At 39.8% G+C, this 23,969-nt stretch overlaps 1 protein-coding gene across 6 annotated transcripts in view; it reads right to left on the bottom strand.

Annotated features, from left to right (window-relative positions):
• The window catches only part of pard3ab (par-3 family cell polarity regulator alpha, b), a 259,593-nt gene that overhangs the window by 37,732 nt on the left and 197,892 nt on the right, over nt 1-23,969 (bottom strand). For all 6 annotated transcript variants that reach the window (XM_087832646.1, XM_087832647.1, XM_087832651.1 and 3 more), the window contains one exon: nt 21,854-22,129. In XM_087832646.1, the coding sequence (XP_087688772.1) occupies nt 21,854-22,129 (276 nt within the window). The remainder of the gene's footprint in view (nt 1-21,853; nt 22,130-23,969) is intronic.

Genomic DNA, 23,969 nt, shown 5'->3' with positions numbered 1-23,969 from the left:
CGAGTGAAAACAAACAATACTGGCCTTTTACCAGTTTGAGATTTCTAAACTAAATAATTATGAGAAGCGCTCTCCTGTGTCCTGCTGATATATTCCTTAAATAAGACACCAGACCTCCTGCTCATTAAAATGTAACACGCGCACTGACATATACACAACGTGTCAAACCCGCCAAAGTGACGGATGTGACAAAGCAGAGAAAAATCCCTTCTTGATGCAGCGATCTGCCATTACAACTTGTTCACCGACAACTGCACGCAGACAGTGAGTGATGAACTGAAATCTCCAATCAATGCAAATCTACATAATAGATTCCAAATAGTCAATAAAGCCTCAGATGTGTGACCAAACTGCCCCGCTACTGCACAATCTAACCCAATCAAGGCACGCCACCGAGGACACGCTGATGTAGGGCATTTAATTAGAACTAAACTAAAATAAAAATGTATTTAACTGCATACGATGAAGAGAAACGGGTCTTCGCTGTGATTGGTTAAATTGATTGGCTGGTAAGTGAAATGAGTAAGAGAGAGCGTGCGCTGCTGTGACATAAATCTAGTGTTAAAAGGATATTCGCGGGGACTGCGGCGCATATTGATTAGACATTATTTGTACTAACGGGCCTGAGGGGAGGAGAGATGGGGGTAGGAGTGGATGTGCTGGCAATCCATTATCTAAAGGGGGGAGAGAAAGACGCTGGCAGGGATCAATAGGTCTCGCACGGGTCTGGGTGCGACTACGCTCTTCCTCTTTTAAGTTCCACTAAGATACAACAAGGGGGAAAAAAAAATCACTTACAGTAGTATGACTAGTAGAGTAATGGTCCTAGGCTGGCTGGCTTATGACCCCTTAGAACGAAGCTATGAGCCGTAATCGCTAAGATTTCCGTTCCCAATTATTCTTTATTTGGCTAATCTTAAGGGCCTCGAGAGGGACCACTCGTCTGTATGTTTCTTTGCTTTCCAACTTTATGAATCTTTTAAAACTGAATTAAAAAAAACTTACTGGAAATATGGAAAATCTTTTTATTTAAAAAAAAGACTCACAACCAATAGAGAAATATATTAAGAAATACTGCCATGGATCATCAAGGGAGACTGGAGAAGAAGTTTCCCTTCTTCCCCGCCAAGCAACAAAGCTGTCAACACTTCATAGATTCCTCCTTCTCTTCCACTAAACTATCTCTCCCTTCCTTTCTTAATGTTTCTGGAGACCTTTGGGACTTTTTTTTCTTTTTTAAAAAGCACTGCTCAATTTGTTATCCTCACATTCTCCCTCTTTAACCCATGAGAACGAAAGGCGAGTAGTTTTGGAACCGGCGGTCTGTCGGGGCAGAGGGCCACTGTCTGCTTCTTGTTAGTAGTCCTTAAGTGGACAGTACATGGAATAGGATATGTGAAGAAAGAGGGGAGGTTGTGGCCTGACGTCTTGAAAATATCAGGTAAATGAGGACTAATTGAGATCCCTTTAATCTAGAATGTTTCCCCTGTGTGTGTGATTCAAGGTGATTTGAGAACCCAATTACCAATCAAAAAAGAGGCGTCTTGGCGTGAGCCTCCCCTGTCATCAAGTAGTCATTACACATTAACAAGGACAATAATTTAACTGGAGTTGTGCTTGTGTGAGGACAAAGACAAATTAATGAGGAATCAAAAGGATCTTTCTGTCAATCTGGTCATCTGTTCAAATGTTAAACACACGAATGTGTCTTATGGCAGTGAGGCTCCTCTTCAGCCCATCTATCACGTGAAAACAGACCATCTGACTGACATCACAGTCGGGTGGTGTGGTGAAACTAAAAACATGGTTTCAATCACGGGCGGTACAGTTTCACTTATTTCACCACAGATTTTTAAATAAAGTTAATGTGGTTTTAATCCAAGTACACAATAGTGGGGACGGACATTTTTCCTGTGATTTATCTTCTTTGAGTTTGCTTAGAGTGGCTTTTCTCAGAACACCAGTAAATAATTAATTTGCAACTCAGTTTGGCTACATTTCATCTTTAGTAGTTGTACTTTCTTTTTGCTTTGCCGAGCCACAGTTTGAGAGTTGCATACAGACACTTCTGCACGACTAGCAGATGTTATGGAAACTTGCCATTAGCTGGTCAGTGTTCAGTCCAAAGAAGAAGAACAAAGTTTACTCCCACGTCAGCAAATGTCTGAGCTAACCAGCTATCGAGGCGTCCATGCTAGGTAAGATACCCACATGGTGTTAACTGCTTTCTAGCACTACTGGTGACCAGTGTTGGTTAAGTTACTTGAAAAAAGTAATCAGTAACTAATTACCCCAAAAAGTAATCCTGTTACTTTACTGATTACTTATTTTCAAAAGTAATTAATTACTTAGTTACTTTTTAAAAACACAATTTACAACCTGAATAAGTGATAGATCTTTCAGCCTAATTCTACTTTTTCTACATAATCCATCATACAAAATGTAATCAAATGAAAAAGTCTCTTTTTAAAACCTGTTTTATTAGTTTTAATCTTTTAACTTTATGCATCAAGCAAAAATTTAATTATATGCACCATTCACTGACTGGAAGAAATTTGTTTAATATTTAAACCTATTTTCTGCACATTCCAGCACATAAAATATATATTTTTGTGTTTACACTCACTCTTTCAAATAGATGCAAGTAAAACACAGTAGAAAATGAATAAAGTCAAAGACTAGCAGTCCTGTTGCTCTATTTTCACCTGTAAAGCAGGAGTAGGGTAGGCGGAGGTTTACCCTGGTGCAGGTGTGCAGCGGTCAGTGGAAGAATCCACAAGTTTCTCTGTGAGTTTCCCATTACATCATAGCGCACTCGGTGCTTGCTCGGAAGTTTAGGGGTTTTTTTCGCTGTAAAAAGAAGTTTTCTTCCCACGCACAACGGGCACTAATATTTTTGTCACTTTTTACGGAATCAAACTCAAAGTAAGGTCAGTACTTCCACGCTTTAAACGCTACACGCTCACTTGATTACGTCACTGTCATGAGACATTCTCGCAAAAAAAAAAATCACGGTTTTAGTAATGCAGTAACGCAGCGTTCCTACAGGAAAGTAACGGTAATCTAATTACAGTTTTTGCAATAGTAATCCCTTACTTTACTTGTTACTTGAAAAAAGTAATCGGATTACAGTAACGCGTTACTGCCCATCTCTGCTGGTGACTAAAACCAGCACTGGATCACTTTCACTGTCATACTGAACAGAAGTGTATTTCTCAGATCCCAAAGTAACTATCAAAATGAATTCAAGTGGAATTATATGAGAATATGGTTACTTACAGACATTAAATAAAAAGGGGATTTAATACATTTTTTTAACAACTCTTAATTCTACCGTGGACTCGAAGCTGACCAAACACAACCCCTATTTTTAGAGCCAACATCAAAACAGTAAATTCTTCTTGACCCAAATCAACATCCTCTCCCAACCATGTAGATCGTAAGAAAATAAGCAACATACATGGAAAGTGAACTCGGTGACTTTCCACGTGCCTGGTGTTTTAGCAGAGAAGCCAAGTTGATTGGAGATTTGCAAAAACATGGAAGCATAAAGGAAGGATTTTGTTTGGCAAATCATTCGCAGCAGTCTCGAGTCATTCCTCTGGTGTCGTAAAAGGACGACACATTGAATCTTTTATCCCGATGACAAAGTGCAGATACACACTTTGCTACTGAGACTTTGGTAATTAGTCTAATGACTTTTCCTCTTTTTCCCACCACCATAAAATCATTGCATCTAATTAAACAAACAAAAAAGCCCTATAGTTGTGTGTGTGTGATTGTGTGCGTGGAAAGGGGCCAAAGATAATTACACTGAAGTCGCTGAAACAGGGGGTCTCTTAATCCCAAATGCAGTTACACTTATTAAAGCAGAGAGGAGAGAGGGGGCTGCAAACAACAGCAGCCCGATGCAATTCAAAAGAAGATTTATTTTATTGGCAACATCGTATTCTCCCAACAATCTTATGAATTTGAATAAATGTCTATTTGTGTTGGGCTAAGATAGTCCATGAAAATGCACTAAATACTCAGATATCTATTTTTATATTTATTTATTTTTAATGAACTGCACCACAGTAACCTGGATCAACAGCAGTCAAATGTCAGGTGATTGATTGTTTGGCTTAACTTACCGTCACCATCTTAGCTTTGGAGTCAGAAGTGATCATCTTTTATACATGTAACCATAGAAAGTTGTTGCTAGGCAGGTCTGTAGACTGGGTGTCACACACAATATGCTCCAAAAGGAACCAAACAACTTTAGGGCTAAATATAGTTGAAATGGGCGACTTACAAAAAAACAACAGAAACAAAGCTGCGGATGCCCAAACCACATTTTGTCCTGGGTTGTAACGATGATTATTTGTACTTTCTAGTTGGTCATGTCAACTGCTCTGTTTTTCTTCTTGAAACCAAAACATCCTCATTTAAATAAGATATTTCTGTCATTCTTTTGACTGCAAATTGCTGGATACAAACTGAATACTAATAAAGTGCATAGTTTTTCCTAATTTGGATGTTCTGTTCTTTTCCCCTACATAACAGAAAAAGTACCACACTATTTTCCACTCTCCCTCCTCTCTAGGTTTTCCTCCAGTCCTTTCTTGACCACCCCAGACCTCATCATCTCCTTTCCTTTCCCACTCCCTCTCAGCATCCCTTCCTTCCTCCTCTAAATAAAAAACAGTCGTTGTGATGCAGGCTGCAGCTCCTGCTGGTTGAGCTCTGCCGACAGCTTTGGAGGAACGCCCTCTATTTTCTGCCCTCCGTGTGGGAAACCTGAGGCCCTCAGCATTGTGGGCAGCACGCTGAGCTGAAGACAAGCCGGGGAGGCCTGATGTCCATTTCCTGAAATTACACACTCATACCCAACCGCACACATCTAGATTGACATTTACTTATGCACCCATAGAGCTGCAGCGAATCAGAGACTGAAATGACTCAGATGGACAGCCTTTATATCGCCATAATGTCATGGGTAAAACACTTGTACTGCACTTCTTAGAGAAGAGCAAAGAGAAGACAGACAGGAGGATGATGATCAACAACAGCCTGGCGTCAGGTCATGTGTGAATGAAACAGTGGATAAGCAACTGGGCTACCCAGAACTCTTTGTGAGTAAATAGTATATTGTCTGAAAATTGCATACACCGCAGTTTATCAACACACAGATGAGATGAGTGTGTCTGTCTGCTTTTGTTGAGACACTATCTTAATGCATCGCACGTTTCCGAGGGTCCCGCAAGGTGCAAAGTCACTCATCATCAGTGAGCTCACGTTTATCTTTTCAAGCAGCACACATGCAACTCGTGTATGATGAAAGCCAGGTGCAAAACATTAAGCTCTCTTAGTGAAAACAGTCTCTATTATTATCAATGTCTGCTTTTGGCTAAGAAACGGTATCAAGTTTAAAAAACCATAAATCATCATACTTCATCAGATGAAGGAAAAACACTCTTAATAAGCCCTGCTCGTCTGGAAGATTGCCTATTATGGTCTAACGTTGTAACAGAACGAGAGATTTATTTTGGATTTATCACGAGTAGTGAAAATATCCACTTATGTGGTGCAGATTTCGATAATTCATCTGCAAACTATATGAAAAACGCATTGGAAATCTTTCAGCACACGCAGCATCCCGACGGCACAAGGAATCCGCCAAAGACCAGCTCATCCTGTCCAGTCCTGATATCGTTTTTGATAAAAAATGATGTGTTGGTTGAATGAAAACCGAGCCTGTACGATTCCCAGTTTTCAAATGTTCAGGTCAGGCAGTCAAAGCATAAGTTTTCACGTCTCCTGAGGCTAAACACAACAATCCAGCAGTTCACATGGCAGGTGACTCCCGGCCGAGGACAGAGCTCTGCTTCTCTGCTGTTTTGCTTCGTAGCTGCGCATCACATGAGACAAGAAGCCTCCAGGCGGGCGTCGTATCTAACCATCAGAAAATGAATACAGGCCAAAACCCTTTGTAGAAGTTCACATCCAGAGCAACATTATGAGACGGAGAGGCACGACACAGAGCCCTAATGGCTACATCATCACACAAATAAAGGATTCTCATAACCAAAGCTCTGTTTGACACCCCACAGGCATAAAGAGAGCACGCATGCACACATAAAAACAGTTTCCCTGCTGCATCAAAATCTCTCCCCATTTCTCTTTTTCCCCTTACCAGACTAGAGATTACATTATCTATGAAGGCCTAACAGACACCCCATGCTGTGCTTGCCGCTGCTATAAAAGCAGTGCTTTTCACATGGAGCGCTTTGCTATCGCTAATGATTAACCAGAACTTGGACAGCACAGTTATTCTCCCAACACTTCAAAGACGAAATGCAAAGACGATTCAATTGCTTTAATAGGCCCCGGGCCGAAACGGCACAGAGAATGCACACTTCAACCCATCTATAAATGTCATAGGCCATTTAAAGATGAGAGCCCTGATGTAATTTTTATGTGGTGCAAGAACAAGTCTTGTTGAGAAGGGAGTGCGGGTGTAAGAGCTGCGGACGTGCTGGATAAAATGTAGAAAAGATCGAAGTGCGTGTTTTCTGGTAATGAGCTGCAGCAGAAGAAGAAGAAGAAGAAGACAGGCGCAGAATGAAATCAAAAACCAGTCACGCTTTGCTTTTTCCAAGGAAGGATAATCGTAAATATCTTTATTTCAAAGAGGACACTATGCTCCCGACAGCATGATGAAAAAGTTTCCTCTGATGCCCTGTGGTCTGTCGTGTGCATATTTGTGTGTTTTTTCATTTCCCCCGTCTTTCCTGCTGACTCTGATCTAATAATCGCGGAGTTGAGAAGTGATGCATCTCCAACAGCGGTGCAGCTGTAAGCAGAGGCACTCTGGAGTCCTCTGCGTACGCATGCAAACTGCAAAGCTTGAAAAGTTTGAGTAGCTTCACTTTCTCTTTAACTTCCCAACCTCCTGCTGCTCCAGGTATTTTGTAAGAAAAGAAATGAAAGCGACAATGTTTGACACCAGAGAGGAGAGCAGCAAGATGAAGCATAAATACATTAATACTGAATGCCATATGCTGTTGGGGAGTAAGCATCTGAATAGGCGATGAGCATGAGAAGGTCTAAAGAGGGGAGGAACGGGAGCGTGAAAATTTCCGAGGATGTTGCAACATGCTGTAACTCCCAGCAAACTCAGCCGGTACATCCCTAATGGCTCAACTGTTTCGTTGTCAAACAACTTCTCGCGACCCCCTCCTTCCTCTCTTTCTTTACAACCAAAGTCCCCACGTACACTGTCCCAGATTGTTGTCGTACATCTACCTACATGCCGTGTGCCATTTGTAATGAGGTCATCAAGTTGCAAGATGGGAGCAAAAGTCATTTTGAAGAAGGAATTATGAAAAGGAAAATGTGAAATCCATGACTGAGCTACTTGAAAGTTGATCTCGACCATATATCTGCGCTGGTGGGATTAGCGTGTACTGAAGACCGACTGACATAGGCGTTTATGGTTTAGAGGAAGGGGAGGGAGGCTTAAGAGGGAACAGGCTGTTGTAATGAAAACCAGCAGGCTCCCAGGATCTGCTGTGATTTAAATCAAAATAAAAATGGAAAAAACAGGGACAACCCAGGTAGAGCCATGCTTTGTCTACCCAACGGCACATATTTGAATAACTGGTCATTTTAGGTCCCGTCTTTCTAGCGAGCGCATGCACACATTTGCAAAAACTTGCAAGTGACCTACTCTGCTAGTTTGACATACCTGCTACTATTAGACAAACAGCCCATCCTGCGTTTATATGTTCCACATCTCTCCACCCAGTACGCACATGTGTGTGTGTGTGTGTGATTCCATTATTTAGAGATGAGTCTTAAATCAAAACTCTAATTAGGTAATACATAACCCCACCTTCAAGGATTTCCCAGTGTGGTCCAGTTTAGGATGGATTAATGCATGATAGGGGTTGCTGCTCCAGGGGGAATGTAATGGTAGTCCTGAAGGGTCTTTCAACTAAGATTTATTACCCTCTTCTTTATTATCATGATTTGAATAAATTATTAATTTTTAATGGGGGCAATTTTTTCAATTGATCTAGTAGCCAAGTAGTATATGTAATTACAAAGCTGACATGTAATAACATCTCCAGTTTGATTCCATTCATGAAAATTATAAATTATTCTGTTATGCCTTCACATCTCAAAGAAAATGAATAATTTACAAGAGCACAAAGGAAACATCTTTTAACTGCTTGTTTCGTCCATTCAGCGGTCCCAAAGAGATTTCATTTACACAGATTTTCTCTTATGCAACTAATGATTCTTTGTTAAACACAAACACTGTAGTTCAGTTAACAAAAAAATGAAATAAAATGCTGTAAATAAGTCCACCAAAGTTATTGTATGATGTCTGCAAATTAAACACCTGCATACACACACACACACAGAGGGACATGGGAGTTGCATGCAGACAGCTAAGTGATACAAAGTGCCATCCATGACACAAAATGTGGGTCAACAGCCTTTTAGGCTCAGACCAGACTCTGAATCCCGCTCTTGTGCTAAAACGCAGATGGTCAAGAGTTCCCCACTTACACCTCTGCTTCGCCCGTCTACTCGTGCTCCCACTGTGACAGACTGCATTCCATTCACAGTGGGAAATAAAGCAGAATATGTCGCGCGGGCAGCGCACCATTACCGCCACACTAATGCGCAACATACTGTCAGAGATGGCTCAGCTGCAGTTAAGCGCTTTTGAGTGCTATTAGAAATGTTGGCAAATTCCTTGATCTGATGAATATTAAATACCTTAAGTGGATTTTGCAAAGACATTTGTGACATTAATGGCTTCACTGCTTCCAGGCTTTGTGACGAGTCGTGCCTTTAAGTTGACAGTTTTGATTTTTATTCTTGCTTAAAGAAAACTGTTGGGAGTGAATGAAAAACATTTTTCTTTCTAACCTTTGAACTGAAGGAATAATAATACCCCCCAAATACAAAGACATACAAAAAGAAATACAGAAATCTGTGAGAATCTTAGTAACAAAACACACAGGGATGCTAATCGTGCTAAATAATTGATCTGACCCAGTAAAAGCTTAAATGTAAAACCCTTTTTCAGACTTTTGGAAATATGGTGAGAACAGTTAAACATTGTTAAACATTATATTTTTATGAGAGACTTACTTCTTTAACTTATAACGACCTGCCTGGGGTGTTGATAAAAACAATTATTCAACTTGCCTGGTTGAAGAACTCTTCTCGTTGTAATAGTCACAAAGTAATGCAATGCGACTTCGAGGAACATCATGATGTTCCAGTTTCATAAAATCCTTTTATTGCTGCTATGCTGATTTACTACAAACCTGTATTGCTTAATAAGGTTTTTGTTGTCAGGTTTAAAGGCGACATGTGATTCCTTTCATACATTCACAGTTTTTGAAAACACGTATTTGCCAGTTTCTACTTTCTTATTGGCTTGTAAATATTAGGAGCATATTGCAGCCTCAGTCATTATGAAGCACTTATCAATTTATTTGGCATTAAGATATTCTAAAATCACAATTCCAATAATTAAGACCATTCACTCCATAATTTCTTAACTATTTCCTTTTAATATGCATTAAACTTAATACAAATTATTTATAAGCAACAGCACCTTTAAGTTGTTATTAATAACCTTTGCTTCTGCCAGAGGTTTCTTCCTGTTAAAAGGGAGTTTTTCCTTTCCACTGTCGCCAAAGTGCTCGCTCATAATGACCCCCTCATCTTGTTGTTAGGGTTTTCTCTGTACAGTGGAACCCTGACTTACGAAATAAATTCGTTCCAGAGTCTTTCGTAAGTCAGAATTTTCCTAAGTTGAAGCACCTTTTTCCATCGCCTTTTGAGTGACGAAGTTCTTGGTGGAAGAGGACCTCGCTCATATTTATCAATAATTTCTCTCTTTGTTTCCATCGAGAGCACTTTACGCTTCTTCTTTTCACTGGAATCACTTGCAGAAAGTTTTTTGGGCCCATTACGAATGAACGATAGACTAATTGCAAACGAAAAGCACAAGAAATAGCGCACTGCAACAACAATACAGCGAAACACAAGCACGAAAGCCAAGGGGTTATCACATGATTTGGAAGGCATTGTGGGCATTGTGGGCTCAGCCAGCGGATTTTGTTACGCAGGCATTTTGCCGTTAAGTGCCTTCGTAAGTTGAATTTTTTGTTAAATGGGGTCTTCGTAAGCTGGGGTTCCACTGTATTATTATAGGGTCTTTACATTACAAAATAATTTGGTGCAATATAAATATAACTGAATTAAACTGAATTAAGAATGGGGGTTTTATTTTGAGTTATTTGGACATGTTTAAAAATTTTATTTATTTATTTTTTACATAAAATAAGAAAATACAACTACAATATCTTTTAAGCACTATTCTTGTGGTTAAGAAGCACATAAGGGTCAACCTGAGAAATGTATTTACTTAGGTTAGTTCATGTACAACAACTTTTTAATCAATAAGCAATGTCACGTGTAGTAACAGTAAGCAGTTAATAGTTAATTGTTACTTTTTTCCCCAATATTTTCTCCATACCACTCTTTCATTGCTGGCATTTTCAGACAAACTAAAACTAAAGGTCTTCAGATGGACGGACAGTCTGGCTCCATATAAGAAGGAATGGCATCATTACGCCATCAGACATGGTCAATACTGGGTGGAGATGGCCCTCAGACTGTCCCTGACAATAAACACGCGCACACATACAGTCGACACAATAAATTTCTAAAAACTTCAAACTCAATTATACTCATAAATTCCAGCTACCATTATTTGGATCTTGCTCACCTCTAATCTCACAATATGTATCCGTGTGTGTGCGCGCACTGCAGTTTCAATACTAACCACTCCTTGCTTTCTGTTGTTCACTCTAATACCTTCCAGTGTCCCCAAGGGCTTCCACCCCATGTCTGCGGTCTTGTGAGAAACATTACTCACAAATGGAAAGGGTTGAGATAAAGTTACTGACCCAAAAACGAGAAGAAAAAGCTTTTTCATGAGGACAGATCGAGTATCTGAATCTATATCGGGTTTTGGTGCCAATTAAGAAAACTGTCATTGTTTTATGAATCTTCAAATGTTTTTTCCTGGTGTGGGCTTTGCTTCAAAAAAGAAAATAATAATAAATAAATAATTATTTATGTAGGTTATAAAAAAAAATCAAATCATAAAGTTTAATTTCTAATCTCACCTAAACTACAAGAATAAGCTTGTAAATTTGGGATAAAGGACAAATAAAAGTTCAGTGCATCAAACTTATATTAAAGACATTTCCCTTTTCCTGTACTATTTTGCACTCTGAACTGCACACCACTCATTATTTTGATGACAGCGTAATCTTGGATTACTGTATATATTAACGTAAGCTCAGATCAAACACTTAATTCTGATTAGGACTCAGAGGGTGGCAGTGTTTAGTGCGATCACAGCAGGTTGTCTGTCATTAAAATGTTTGGAACATCGAGCATCGATATCCACCACGTAAATACGAGACATAATCCTCATCACTGTATCAATCAACAAGGCACTTAAGGGGGGGATTCTGTTGCTTCTGCACAGCTGTTATTTTTGTGGAGGGATTACTATGAATCTGAGAATGTTGTTACTTGACGTCACACTTCTCAGACCATTAAACGGTAGCTGCTGGTAGGATATTAATTATATGAATATTTTAGTGTTGCAGGAAATGTCATTGTTTAACACCGATTGTTACATTATGATGGTCGTAAAGGCTCTTTTGTGGTGAAATTCGCCTTAAAAACGCGTCGGGTCTATTGTCAATGCTTCGATGTGTAAATATGAGAACTAATCCGTGTGAACAACGCAGACGCATCATGTTCACAGACTTGCAGCCTCAGAAAGGAGGGACGAGTGTGTAAAAATGAATACATTCTTTTCAATGCACAAATATTTGCTCGTTTCAATTAATTCTGATTGAATTTATCTTTTTATTTGGGTTTTGATACCTCTCTTTTTAAATCCTTTTTTTAAACTAATGTAAGGGTTTAATAAGATTTGAATTGTAAAGACAGAGGGGAATGATCTGTCATACCTTTCTTCACTTGTGTGATATGTAGCTATTTCAATCAGTAAAATTCATATTCAACAGTGTTCTGTTGCAGGAAATAGTCAGAACCAATCATTTAACCAGCTACATCTCCACAGGGTTGAATGTTGAGACCATATATACGCAAGTTTGATTTACAGGGCCTCCGTGTATTCTGACAGGGCCAAATCCACCTGGTCGTAAAGCTATTTAAAACAACTCATATTTTACAATCTAAAATAACGAGACTTTAGAGATTTGGACCAAGAAAAAAAAATTAACAGTCGAAGCTGTGACTTTCAGTGAAGTTTGTTCTCCAGCTGCTTTGTTCAGAACCAACAATACGTTTTTATTCCCTTCTAAGGAGAAGACAAACAGGACCAGAATACGAATGTAAGAATGTTAGTTAAATCATTGGTTTATAAAACACAAGTGACATAGTCACCGTTTTTAAACAGGATGACTCTGCTCTTCCAAAATAAATAAAAAGAAGAACGTGGAAATAAAGCTTTCACCTGCCTGCTTTCGTTCCAACCCAGAAAACACCCAGATGACCCCTAAAAACCCACAGAGCCGTCCTCTCCCACATTCATAAAGGATTCCCCGGGGCAGAACACATCTTTCTTCTGTAGCTGTTGGCCTTGATCCAAGGATTAGGAGCGCAAGACGACTGGCCTGTCTCTCCTCATTTACAGTATAACTGATTCTCCCATATAGAAGCAGATGGTTCCTGACCAGCCTTAGCTTTAATACAACCCATCTCACGCTATACTCCGATTCATAATCATTAATATATGAAATATTCTGATTAAAGTACAGTGGAAGCCATTTTAAATTATTTTAAATGGAAAGCCGGCTGGCAAAACAGCAGGCATGAGGAGTGGTGGTATAACCCAGCTTGTTCATTGCAATTCATTGTTCAGCAGTTTGTATTAAATAGACAGAAAGCTGCATGTGTAGAACAGGCAGTTTTTTTATCCTGCTGCTGCTTCAGAGAGTTGATGTAGTACATGAGCGGCAGATTTAGACAATACAACTATGGGAAGTATGCATTTCGCGTAATTAGCCGAAACATGCTTTAAAACATGGCATTACAGAAATTCAATTTCAATTCAATTCATTTATTTATTGCCAAATCACAACAACAGTCGCCTCAAGGGGCTTCATATTGTAAGGTACACCCTACAATAATACAACAGAGAAAACCCCCAACAATCATATGATCCACTATGAGCAAGCACTTTGGCCACAGTGGGAAGGAAAAACTCCCTTTTAACAGGAAGAAACCTCCAGCAGAACCAGGCTCAGGGAGGGGCGGCCATCTGCTGACCGGTTGGGGTGAAATAAGGAAGATGAGACAAAAGACATGCTGTGGAAGAGAGATTAATAACACGTATGATTCAATGCAGACAGGTCTATTAACACACAGTGAGTGAGAAAGGTGACTGAAAAAGAAATAATCAATGCATGATGGGGATCCCCCAGCAGTCTACACCTATTGCAGCATAACTAAGGGAGAATTCAGGGCCACCTGATCCAGCCCTAACTATATGCTTTAGCAAAAAGGAAAAATTAAAGCACTTACATAGTTGATACATGAGCCTGCCAGTTTCTTGCAGCATAACAAAAATGCTATTTTTAAAAGAACCAAATAAAAAAAAACCCCCAGTACATTTTAAGATCAAAATGAGACGTCCTACTGTACTACTAGAGCCACATTAAGCACAATCACTTCCCTTATTTTCTCCAAACTGTTACTCATTAGATGAATGCATCCTTTTAGGTGATGAATGAACATCTGTATCAGTGTTTTTTTCTCCATTGCTGCTTCACACATATCAGTTGGATTCCATCTGTCTGCATCATAAGTCACTGTGAAACTCACACTCATGATCGCTCCACGGTTTGCAGTCCCAAATTCATAAAGTAGGATGTGATTAGTATCCTGCAGAAACCCTGACTGAATCTAAAGAGCCTCAGACCCCAAGGTTAGAGTATCAAAAAACAAACAAAAAAACTGGTATCATTACAAAATGATTTTAGTTCAAATTGTAGTCAAGAGAATTTTTTTTTTTTTACCTAATTTTGGGTGTGAGGGAAAAAATAAAGTTAAGCTGTAATGCGTGACCTGCTGTGTGCACTTGGAAACCACAAAGTGTACCACCATCTCCCACAGAGATATGACCAATGTGTCCTTTGGCAATGATGCCTTGATATTTGATTCAAAGAACTAAAATGTCTTCATTTAAAGAGTGAACAAGTGCAAATTTGGAGGTTGTTTCCATTTTAATTTTACTTTTCACTCGCTGTTTGGGTCTGGCAACAAAAATTCCCTGGCTACGTTTAGGAAACAATTATATCTTGGATTAAATGATACCGCTCTAACACATTATCCCTGAGCAAAGAAAAACGGCACTGAATCTGTGTTTAAATGTGCAGCCCAAGGTTTTTTTTCCTTTAAATGCTATGAGTTGAGTGTCAGGCTTGTATAAATATCGCCATAAACCTGGTGCGTCTCGTTATCGACACTCTGGGCCTTTGGCATAATATCAGTATTTGACTCCCTGCAAAAGAGAGTTGAGGTTATATCACCAGTATTTGCCAGATGATGATGATTATGGGCTCAGTAAGGACAATTTTATTCCTATTTTGTTAACCTGCCATGCCTACAGAAACCTGCATTCTAGTCTTCACAGGTTAAACAAACCTTGCTAGCTTTAAGTGATAGTGAAGGTACATTTTTATATGCTAGCAACGATCAGATCCCCAATTTTCTCAGCTACCTTCTGCTGTAGATTTGAGTTTTCTCAGGTGCAAAAGTTCAGTCACGTCTGTGTTATGTAGACGTGTCTTACTCGAGGCAAAAAAGGTGGCAGCTTATCAAAATTCTGTCCCCGTTCTCATCACCAGGCTCTGGATCAACATTCACAGCAACAAATTCAAGCAATCAAGATGACCCTCAAGCAGAGACGTTCCCCAAGCTGTAGTAAGACATCCTGTTCTGCTCAGTGAGTAGTGAGAACGCACATTCATATGCCGTATCGGAGTGAAAGCCAACATTTTGACTGTGATAGTGCAGCAGCTGAGGTGCAGAAAGATGTGACCGAGCTTGATATTTCTCAAGTCGGTTGTCTGTTAAATGGTTGCAAACATGGGAAAAGTCACAGCTGCAACTTCCTACGAATCCAGGTTGATCTGGCAGAAGGAGTAAAATGTACTTTTTTACTTGCTGACTTTAATTTAGGGTATAAATTATAGCAAAATGTAAAAACGTTGGTGGGTAAACTTTACATTACTCAGAAATAAGACAATTCAATGAAATAGTCAAAGAACGCAACTTCCTCTACGTCCAAACAGAGGAGGTCATTTGAAGCACGGTGTGTGGGATTACATCACTGTCATTTGGTAATTATAGGGTGTAATGACAAAAAAAAGACTTGTTTTCTGCTGGTCCCATCCTACATTATACACTGTATGTAATGTAACATAATTATATTTAAGCTTTTAAAATCCCGTTAAATCTCTTTGTACTCTAAACTCATGAGAATCACAAGATCCCGACTAGACAGGAATGTTGGATTAGATGCACGTCTACTCAAAAGAGAATGAAAGGCGAGTGTGTTTAGATGAACCGGTAAGCATAATAACATTCCAAGTACTTTGGAACCAAATTTCATAACTGAGTCTTACTTTTAATGGCGTGGTTACAATTCCCCTAAAGCTGAAGTAACGAATAGCAGCCCAACAAAAATAAACCCGACATTCATATTCCATTGTCCTTAGAAGATGTACAAATTACACCTCAGGCAAACTAACACATTAATAGCAATGTTTCTCATTATTGGCACCCATCCCACCATTACTCTCGAGTTGTACTGTGTTATCATTTGAACTCTTTTCCTTCGATCTCCGTTTGGTCTCCGCTGACCACTGAGGAAAAATGGCCATGCTTACTTAATAAGGATATTCTTCAGCATTTTTTAGCCAACATCAAGCATAATCTGTGTTTATTCCTACATAAATGTATGCTTGAAACCAAACTATGACTAAGGGATTCGTGCAAAACCCCCGAGTGGTAACGAAAATGTAACAACGCTGTCATATGCACTCAGGAACGCAGACACAATGGGGCCACAATGCTGGTTAATCTAGCTCTGGTTTCACTTCACCAACAACAGAAATCCTTTTAGAGGTTTAGAAAAGGCAGGGGCTTTGTATTCACTGCATGCTGCTGCACACCTGCCATCACTCTCTATCTCTGAGTCACAGCTCTGACTTGTCACCCTCACTCTTTGAAAAAAAAGTTGGGTTTTTTTTGCAAACACACGTGCACAACAGACGGAGTAGCACCTGCATCTAAACTAGGCAAAAAACAACAAAACCACCAGCAGAGATTCACATTACTAAATAACATGTACACAGAAAACACATGAAGCCAATAGTAAATGCACGCAGGTGGAAACACACACACCTCATCTTATCAACCTATAAAAAGCTGCAAGGTGAGTACTTGTCGATTTGTTTGTGCACGTTGCCATTTCTGGTGTGTTTGCGATACAACACGGCCGCGCGTGCTCCCTCTGCGGCCTCTTATTCCCCCGGTGGAGATGAAATGTAATGGAGCCGATTCAATAAGAGCGCCGCCTCCTCGGAAAATGTGGAGAATCAAATCACGCCAAATCCCTCGGAGCCTTCCCAGCATTCACTGCTGCCTCGTAGTCGGGAGGGGAATAAAACAATGGTTGCTAATTCACTTGGCTCTTTGCACACTTATTCTCACACAACAGGGGCAGAGCGTGATACAGCAAACGTCGAGAGCTAATAAAGCTGCTTAAAAACATGCCGTCTACATTATGTTTTCACTGAATTCAGGTAATTAATTTCAGTAAACACAAAAGAAGCATCCAGTGAGTGAGCTGGTAAAACTTTCACGGGATATTGTCTCCCATTACTTCTTAATTACGCTTCCTAGGCTACAAATGTTACCAGATGCCAAGTATAAATACTAAAAGCACTAGTCGCAATAGCGGGGAAAACACTGGGGGAGAGGGGATAAAATCACCACACTTTGAACAATATTTAGCTTGGCAGGCTTCGAAAAGCAAAAGAAAGAAAATAATGTCTCAGCAGTGAGGTTATGCAATTTGGTTGAGAGCCAAAACAAAAACATTAAAAAAAAGAAGAAAAAAAGACTGTTTTCAACCTGATACTACACCGTACCACCTACGCGGTAAACCACAGAGTAACAACTAAAACATCATGTGCTCCAATATGCTGTCTCGCTAAAATATGCGGCTGTGGATATAAATAAGAGACATCTAAGAAACACATTTTATCCTGAAAGCAGCAAAATTTTGTTTCAGGCTTGTTGCAGCTTGAGCCTATAGGACTGTGTGGTCATTTTCCTTAAAGCAAAGGAAACGTAGACAGCTCCCAAAGGCACACGCGAAGCTCCTTCCAGCCTCTTTAGTTGTTTGTGTTTTTACACCACTGCGGTTAAATTGAAATTTCTGACCGTGTTTTGTTTGAAGGAAAAAGAGGCAATTAAAAATGAATTCCACTGGATATTTATGCAGCTGCAGCTACTTGTTTTGCGTTTCCCCTTGGAGTGACCCGCACGACAGCGCTAAGGAAAGTACGTTTTACAGGCCCAGAGGGAATTAAGAGACTAACGGGGGCGGTGGGATTCTGGTATTCTAATCTGGACACTCGGGAATATTTTTAGCCTTATTGTTCGCTGTGTTCAAAGTGACAGACGAGGTTACAGATGAATTTCCTTTTGGCTAAAACGCGTTTGGATAACATGTTTTGGGAAGATCAAGGTGACAATGCTGATGATCAGCAACTATTAGTAGCAGCAGAAGGAACAGTGGTAACAGGAAAAAGGAAGACTTGTGTCTTGTTGCCTTGTATTTAAGCTGTTTTGCCCCTTTTTGTGTTATTATTAGTCTTATGGCCTGTCAATCATTGTGTTATTCTGTAACTTGAAGAACAACTGGGATAAAGGTTACCATACTGTAGCTGGCAGGCCTTATATAGACTACTGCAACACATTATTTGCTGGTAATGGTGTTGTGGTTCTTTTTTGGGGTTTTTTTTGTTTTGTTTTGGTTGTTTGTTTTTCCATAATTTGTGCATCTGCAAATATAAACCTTCTGTTTTTTTTCATATGAAAGAAACTATACCCTGGTGGGGATTGCTAATTTCTTGTTTTTGATTTATGTATGTTTTGTTTTGTTTTGCTTTGCTTTTGTTTCATATGTTGTTTGTTTTAATTTAAGAAAATTTATGAATGAGAGGTAAAACTTGAGGGGGTAGGGACAAATAAGTGAATACTTCTACCTACTCCTTTTCAAACAAATAATGGAATAATATATTGTAATGATTGTGAAGGCTCATGTTTGAAATGTTTGAAATAAAAATGAACTGAACTGAACTGAACTGAATTTCCATGCCTCACATGAACATTCACATGATTTATTATGCTCTTTTTTATGCATGTTTACATACTTTAGCATTGTGATGCATGCAGTTCTGTTTTTGCTCTGCATCTTATGGTTTCGCAGAGATCGGCGTTTTAATTTGTGCTTTGTGTTTTCAGTGCAAATCAAAATGCAGCCATGTTAAAAAGGATACTATGCGAAGATAATTATTATATTTATGTAACATGCTGAAACTAGATCTCTCTGCCACAGCTTTGTCTTCTTCAGTTTTACTGCGAGTCATAATCTTGTGACAGTCACAACATCGCGGCACCAACAAAAGGCGCACACAAACAGCACAAAACACAACTGTGACACTTTGAAAGCCATGATTCGGGGCGTGTAATGGGCACGACTTAACAGATGGTCAGAGATCAATCTGCTTTTCTCAAGCAAATAAAACAGTTTCCTGGTCTGAACGATGTAAAAACAGCGAACGCAACACAGAGCGACATCCTGTGCACGTCGAGCATTTACGCTGACTACAATGAAACCTTTCACATGCGTGCCATTTTAGAGAGAAGTGTTAATGTTGGAGGAAAAATAACATTTTCCTTCACTGCCTGCTTCTAAGGACATGTTATTGCTTTGATTAAATCTCCACAATCCTCAAGCTCTGATATCAGCTCATACTGCCATTTGAATCCCACAATAACAAATCCCCCCCTTCTGTCAGGTGAGAGCCCCCCCACGCACACACTCTGCCACCCACCCCGATGTGCTTGGCGTTGCAGGATCTAATTCACTTCCTGTTCAGCGGAGGGGGGCAGACAGGAAACAGGAAACGTGCTTCCCGAATCTCTCAAAAGGTATATTCTTCTAATACTCGGGGGAGATGAGAAAGGAACACAATATCTTTCAGACGTTTGTGTCCCCGGCGGCTACACTGCTGTAATCAAAGCTTCCTGAAAAGAGCAAGTGTTCTTGGGGGAGAATAGGTAGCTGGGAGGACATTATGAAAAGAAACAGTGTATCAGCTATGTGCAAAATTATAGAAAGTTCTTTATTAAAGCAAGGAAAGACTTTATTATTTGCTCTGAAACCTGCCAGAGCCACTTACATTGTCAGAAGAGACCAATATTTTCTTAGTTTATTCTTTCTGTGTTGCCTTACATTGATGTCCAAATGAGTTACGTCTCTTTTAAACAGTTAAAAGTTTAAACAGTTGCACTCCATACTGTATATAAATGCCACTTGCTTTGCACAATATCCAACTACCAACCTCTGTATATTTTATATATTTATTTTATTTTTACTCTATTTAATTTGTAAAATATGTATACACACACACACACACGTAGACATACATATTTAGTATACACATTCAGTAATATGCATACACTCTTATATTGTACATATATTTATTCATATAATTCTCAGATTTAGCCATTCTTATATCTGCTTGTTCTTATGCTATTGTACTTTGCACACCTCTGTTGCTTGTGAAGCTCGCACACAAGAATTTCACTCACATGTACTGTACCAGTGTACCTGCACATGTGATGTGACAATGAAAGTGATTTGATTTGATTTGTTATGACTTAGAGAAAACAACGTAAAAAGCTATGTGAGCATGATTTTAGGGATGCATTTGTCGTTTTAATGCCTTATTTGTTGACAAATGTGACCGTCTCTTTACAAATCGATTCATAGTTTTATTTGTAAGAACACGCAAACTTTCCATCACGAGATACGTCCTTAACTTGCTTTCTCGGTCCAGAATCTCCACATTCAAATTTACAAAGAAACAATCAGAAAATCCTCATATTTCCATATTTGTAAGTAGTAAAGACTTAAAATGTTTGCTTGATGAAAGAGACTTAATTTTCAAAAGAAATCTGCTTATTAAAATTATTTCAGGCTAATCCATTTGCCTGTCGCCGATCCTAAACTGCAGCAGCATTTCCACAAAACTCATGCTTCCCCATCTCTAAGAGGTATTAAACTAAGAAAATCCCAGTAGTTCGAGTGAGAGGGAGGAGAAAAAACCTCATTAATTGCTTATGTGGTAAATGAGTGAAATGGCTACAGATTTTAATAAGATGATGATGATTAAAGCCTAAATCACGAGTGAATTCCAACACCTAATTAAATAAGGCTTCGTATCTGTAATGCTAGTATATCATCTTCTGTTGTGCATCTGCATGCCTTAATATAGTGCCACATCAGGGACTGTAAAATAAAAAAAGAGGAGGGAAGTGTGCAGTGACAACAGCAGCACAATGAATTATGAATCGATACGTGCTACGGCACTCTTGAAGTAGACACAGGCTGCTGAGGTCATCTGGGGATGCGTGAAAACCACAAGGAAGACAAACCCATTCATTCAGCTGTGGAGCTACTTGCCCGCACAGACTACGTTTCTGCTGCACAGCAGGTTTTCCTCAATTTGCTTCAAGTTCCCCAAATCCATCTTAGGGCCACGATCTCTGCATTCATCGATCGGAGCAGGATTGGGGAGCAGCTCAGCACAGGCGTGCAGTGCTGAGAACTCTGCTTCTGACGACCTGCATGATTTTTAAAACAATCTGGCTTTTGTTTGCTCTTTGCTGTGGAGTTGGCGTTTGGTTATGCGGGGGAGTCTCGTGGTGCCATTTGGCTGCTCTACAGAAACAAAACAGTGTCAATGACAAAGCGGCTCTTTATGTCAAGCCTGGGTGATTATTTTAAAAATGACTGACAGCTCTCAATTAATGAGAGCGCAGGTTTGAGCTGCCAGTAGCTCAGGTAGTATTGTCCGTGGGAAGACAGGAAAATGATGGAAATGCAATAAAAGTGAAAAGGTGGCAATAAGGTGAAACCAACAAGAGCACAAAAGACAGCGAAAGAGAGGTAGAAAGGTCAAGAGAGACAGAAAAAGAGACAGATATTCAAAGGTTTCCATTCACTCACTGCCTCCCCCGAGTATTCCCACATCCCCCTGAGAGCAGCTCATGGTGTCTAGCAGTCGGCGAGCTGACATTTAACGCCTGCCTTCTGTTGCTGTGATTATTTTCTCCTCCAGGTGTGATAGCTAGCCTGCCGTCTTCTGTGCAATAATGCCGCCTCAGAGTTACGAGAGCTGGGAAGGCGAGGCGGAATCAGACCTGGACAGACCTTTTACTGAAATACCACAGGTGAGCCGCACTTTGGAATTACAGGTAAGAAGGTTGCTGAACTGTGACTGGCAGCCCGTCACCTGGCTTCTGAGGGGGAATCTGACTCCAGAGGTATTCATGAATTAATTTTGCCAAGATTAAATAAATAACAAAGAAATGAAATAAGATCCACATGATTCACAAAACACTTGAAATGCATCAGTTCACTTCTTACCTGTCTGCAGACGGAGGTCGCTCGTTGCGCGCCTTGCTAACTTGGGTGTAGAGGGTATCGGAGTGCTGGTGCTGTGGATGGATGTGAGGGTGCTCATCACGGGGGCTGTGGGGGCGACTATGGCCACTGTCCATGGAGCTGTTAAGTTGGTTGATGCCAGCGTACTGGTGGTCCTCCTCAGAGGATCTCTCCGGCGATCGACTTATATCCAGAATCTCAGCGTAGTCTCGTTCCCTGGCCTGACGCTCCCGCAGCTCTCTGGTCTTAGCTTGGATCCTGATAGTAAAGATGATGTTGTTTATATTAAAATCCAATAACAATCTTGTGGTTGAAATGATCATATTAAGACATAATATTGCCGTTTATCCCAAGTAAAAATCTAGGCAATGTCTGATCAGTTGCATTTTGTACTTTTTCTTAAAAATCAAGGTTAAAAAAAACTAACCAGGAAATGTATTTATTATACATTTACTATTGGGTGATAGGTTTATCCATTGTGACCCACTGGCAGAAGCCTGGGGGCTGTTGTTGTTGTTTTTTAAAACTTTAAGATGAAAAAAAAGAAAAAGAAAGGGATCTTATCTGCTAAACTTCGGCTCGAGGAAAAAACTTTACTCTTTGGCTTCTTCTGGCAAGTGTTTGCTAGTTTACTCAAGTTACATTTCTGGCTCCTTTATTTCAGTAAGCAAGCCCTGAAGCACCTTTTACAGCCAATTCTTCTCCAATAAGATGTCTAATCTAAAAGCCATTACAATAAAGCAACATTCAGACCTGTATGAAAACAAGGACTGTATGATGGTTAGCCATAAGTTAGCTAGCTAGCTGAAGCATTTCCAAAACCACAACTGTGGATGTAAAAAAAGATGGAAAACTAAACACCAGTGATGTCTACAGGGTTAATAGAGATGTGCTAAATGAGATATAATCTTCTAGCTCATAGGTAGCTCAAGAGCCATGGGTAGGCTTATATAGTTGGGGAAGATGTAGAATAATCGTTCAATAAAAGTGCATGTCGAGTCCCCAACAGGCAGAGAGAAATGCCATCAAAGTTGAAGAATTCTTCAACACAATATTTGTGTCTTTTGGGATACAGTGGAACCCCGACTTCTGAATACCCAGTTTCACGAAAAATTCAAGTTATGAAGGCACTGAATACGGCCGTGTTACGGCAAAATGCCCGAGTAACGAAATCCGCTGGCTCTGATTGGCTGAGCCTTCAATGCCCACAATGCCTTCCGAATCATGTGACAACCCCTTGGCTTCCGTTCTTGCGCTTCGCTGTTCCACTTGAACGACGTATTGCTGTTCTAGTTAGCAATTAGCCTATAGCCTATGGTTCAGCATCGCCTCACTCAAAACGCGCAATGGGTGCTTCGAGTTACGAAAGACCCTCGGGAACGAATTCATTTCGTTAGTCGAGGTTCCACTGTATTTTGAACTTTTGGTTTGAAAAATTGAAGACATTTGAAGACAGCACTCTTTCAGAACAACAAACCCAATTCACTGAATAATTAATAATCCAAATAATACTTACTAGTAGCAGTTTCACTAATTATTTGCTTATTTTTAACTGCCAGGTTTCTGAGTATGATATTTTCAGTTGTCTGGTTTTTTGACAGTAGCCAACTATAAATTGTAAATGCACACTGCAACTAAAAAAAGAGAACGGATGTGGGGCTACATGGAAAACTGGAATGGTGCCTTATTTTTTTCCTTTGTATATAAAAAAAAAAGTCCTGTAGCGTGTCCAATCTAGATGAGAGACGCTGTAAATCTCAGTCGTCACATTAACAAAACACCAGATGAACCATTGTAACATCTGCTGATTGGTTATTGCACTTTTTAACTTTCCATTACAAAACAGAGAGAAGATCTGGAGTCTATTATTTATGCAATTTTCCCCACTGAATAATACCATAAACAATGCATGACAATCTCTTGCCCCCAATAACACCTAGCACAAGGGAAGCATTTTGTATTCACAGAGTAGTGCTAATATATAGCTAACATGCTTTTCTCTTTCTTTCTCCCTCAACAACACACGCAGACACACATCTGACATCTTTCTGTCTGTCACGCACACACAAAAATCACACATTCGCTCTTTCTCTTCAGG

Source organism: Neolamprologus brichardi, chromosome 18 (genome assembly GCF_056152115.1).
Source record: "Neolamprologus brichardi isolate AB-2024 chromosome 18, ASM5615211v1, whole genome shotgun sequence".
NCBI lineage: Eukaryota > Metazoa > Chordata > Actinopteri > Cichliformes > Cichlidae > Neolamprologus > Neolamprologus brichardi.
The sequence above is the reverse complement of the archived record's forward strand: the minus strand, read 5'-3'. Positions and strand labels throughout refer to the sequence as shown.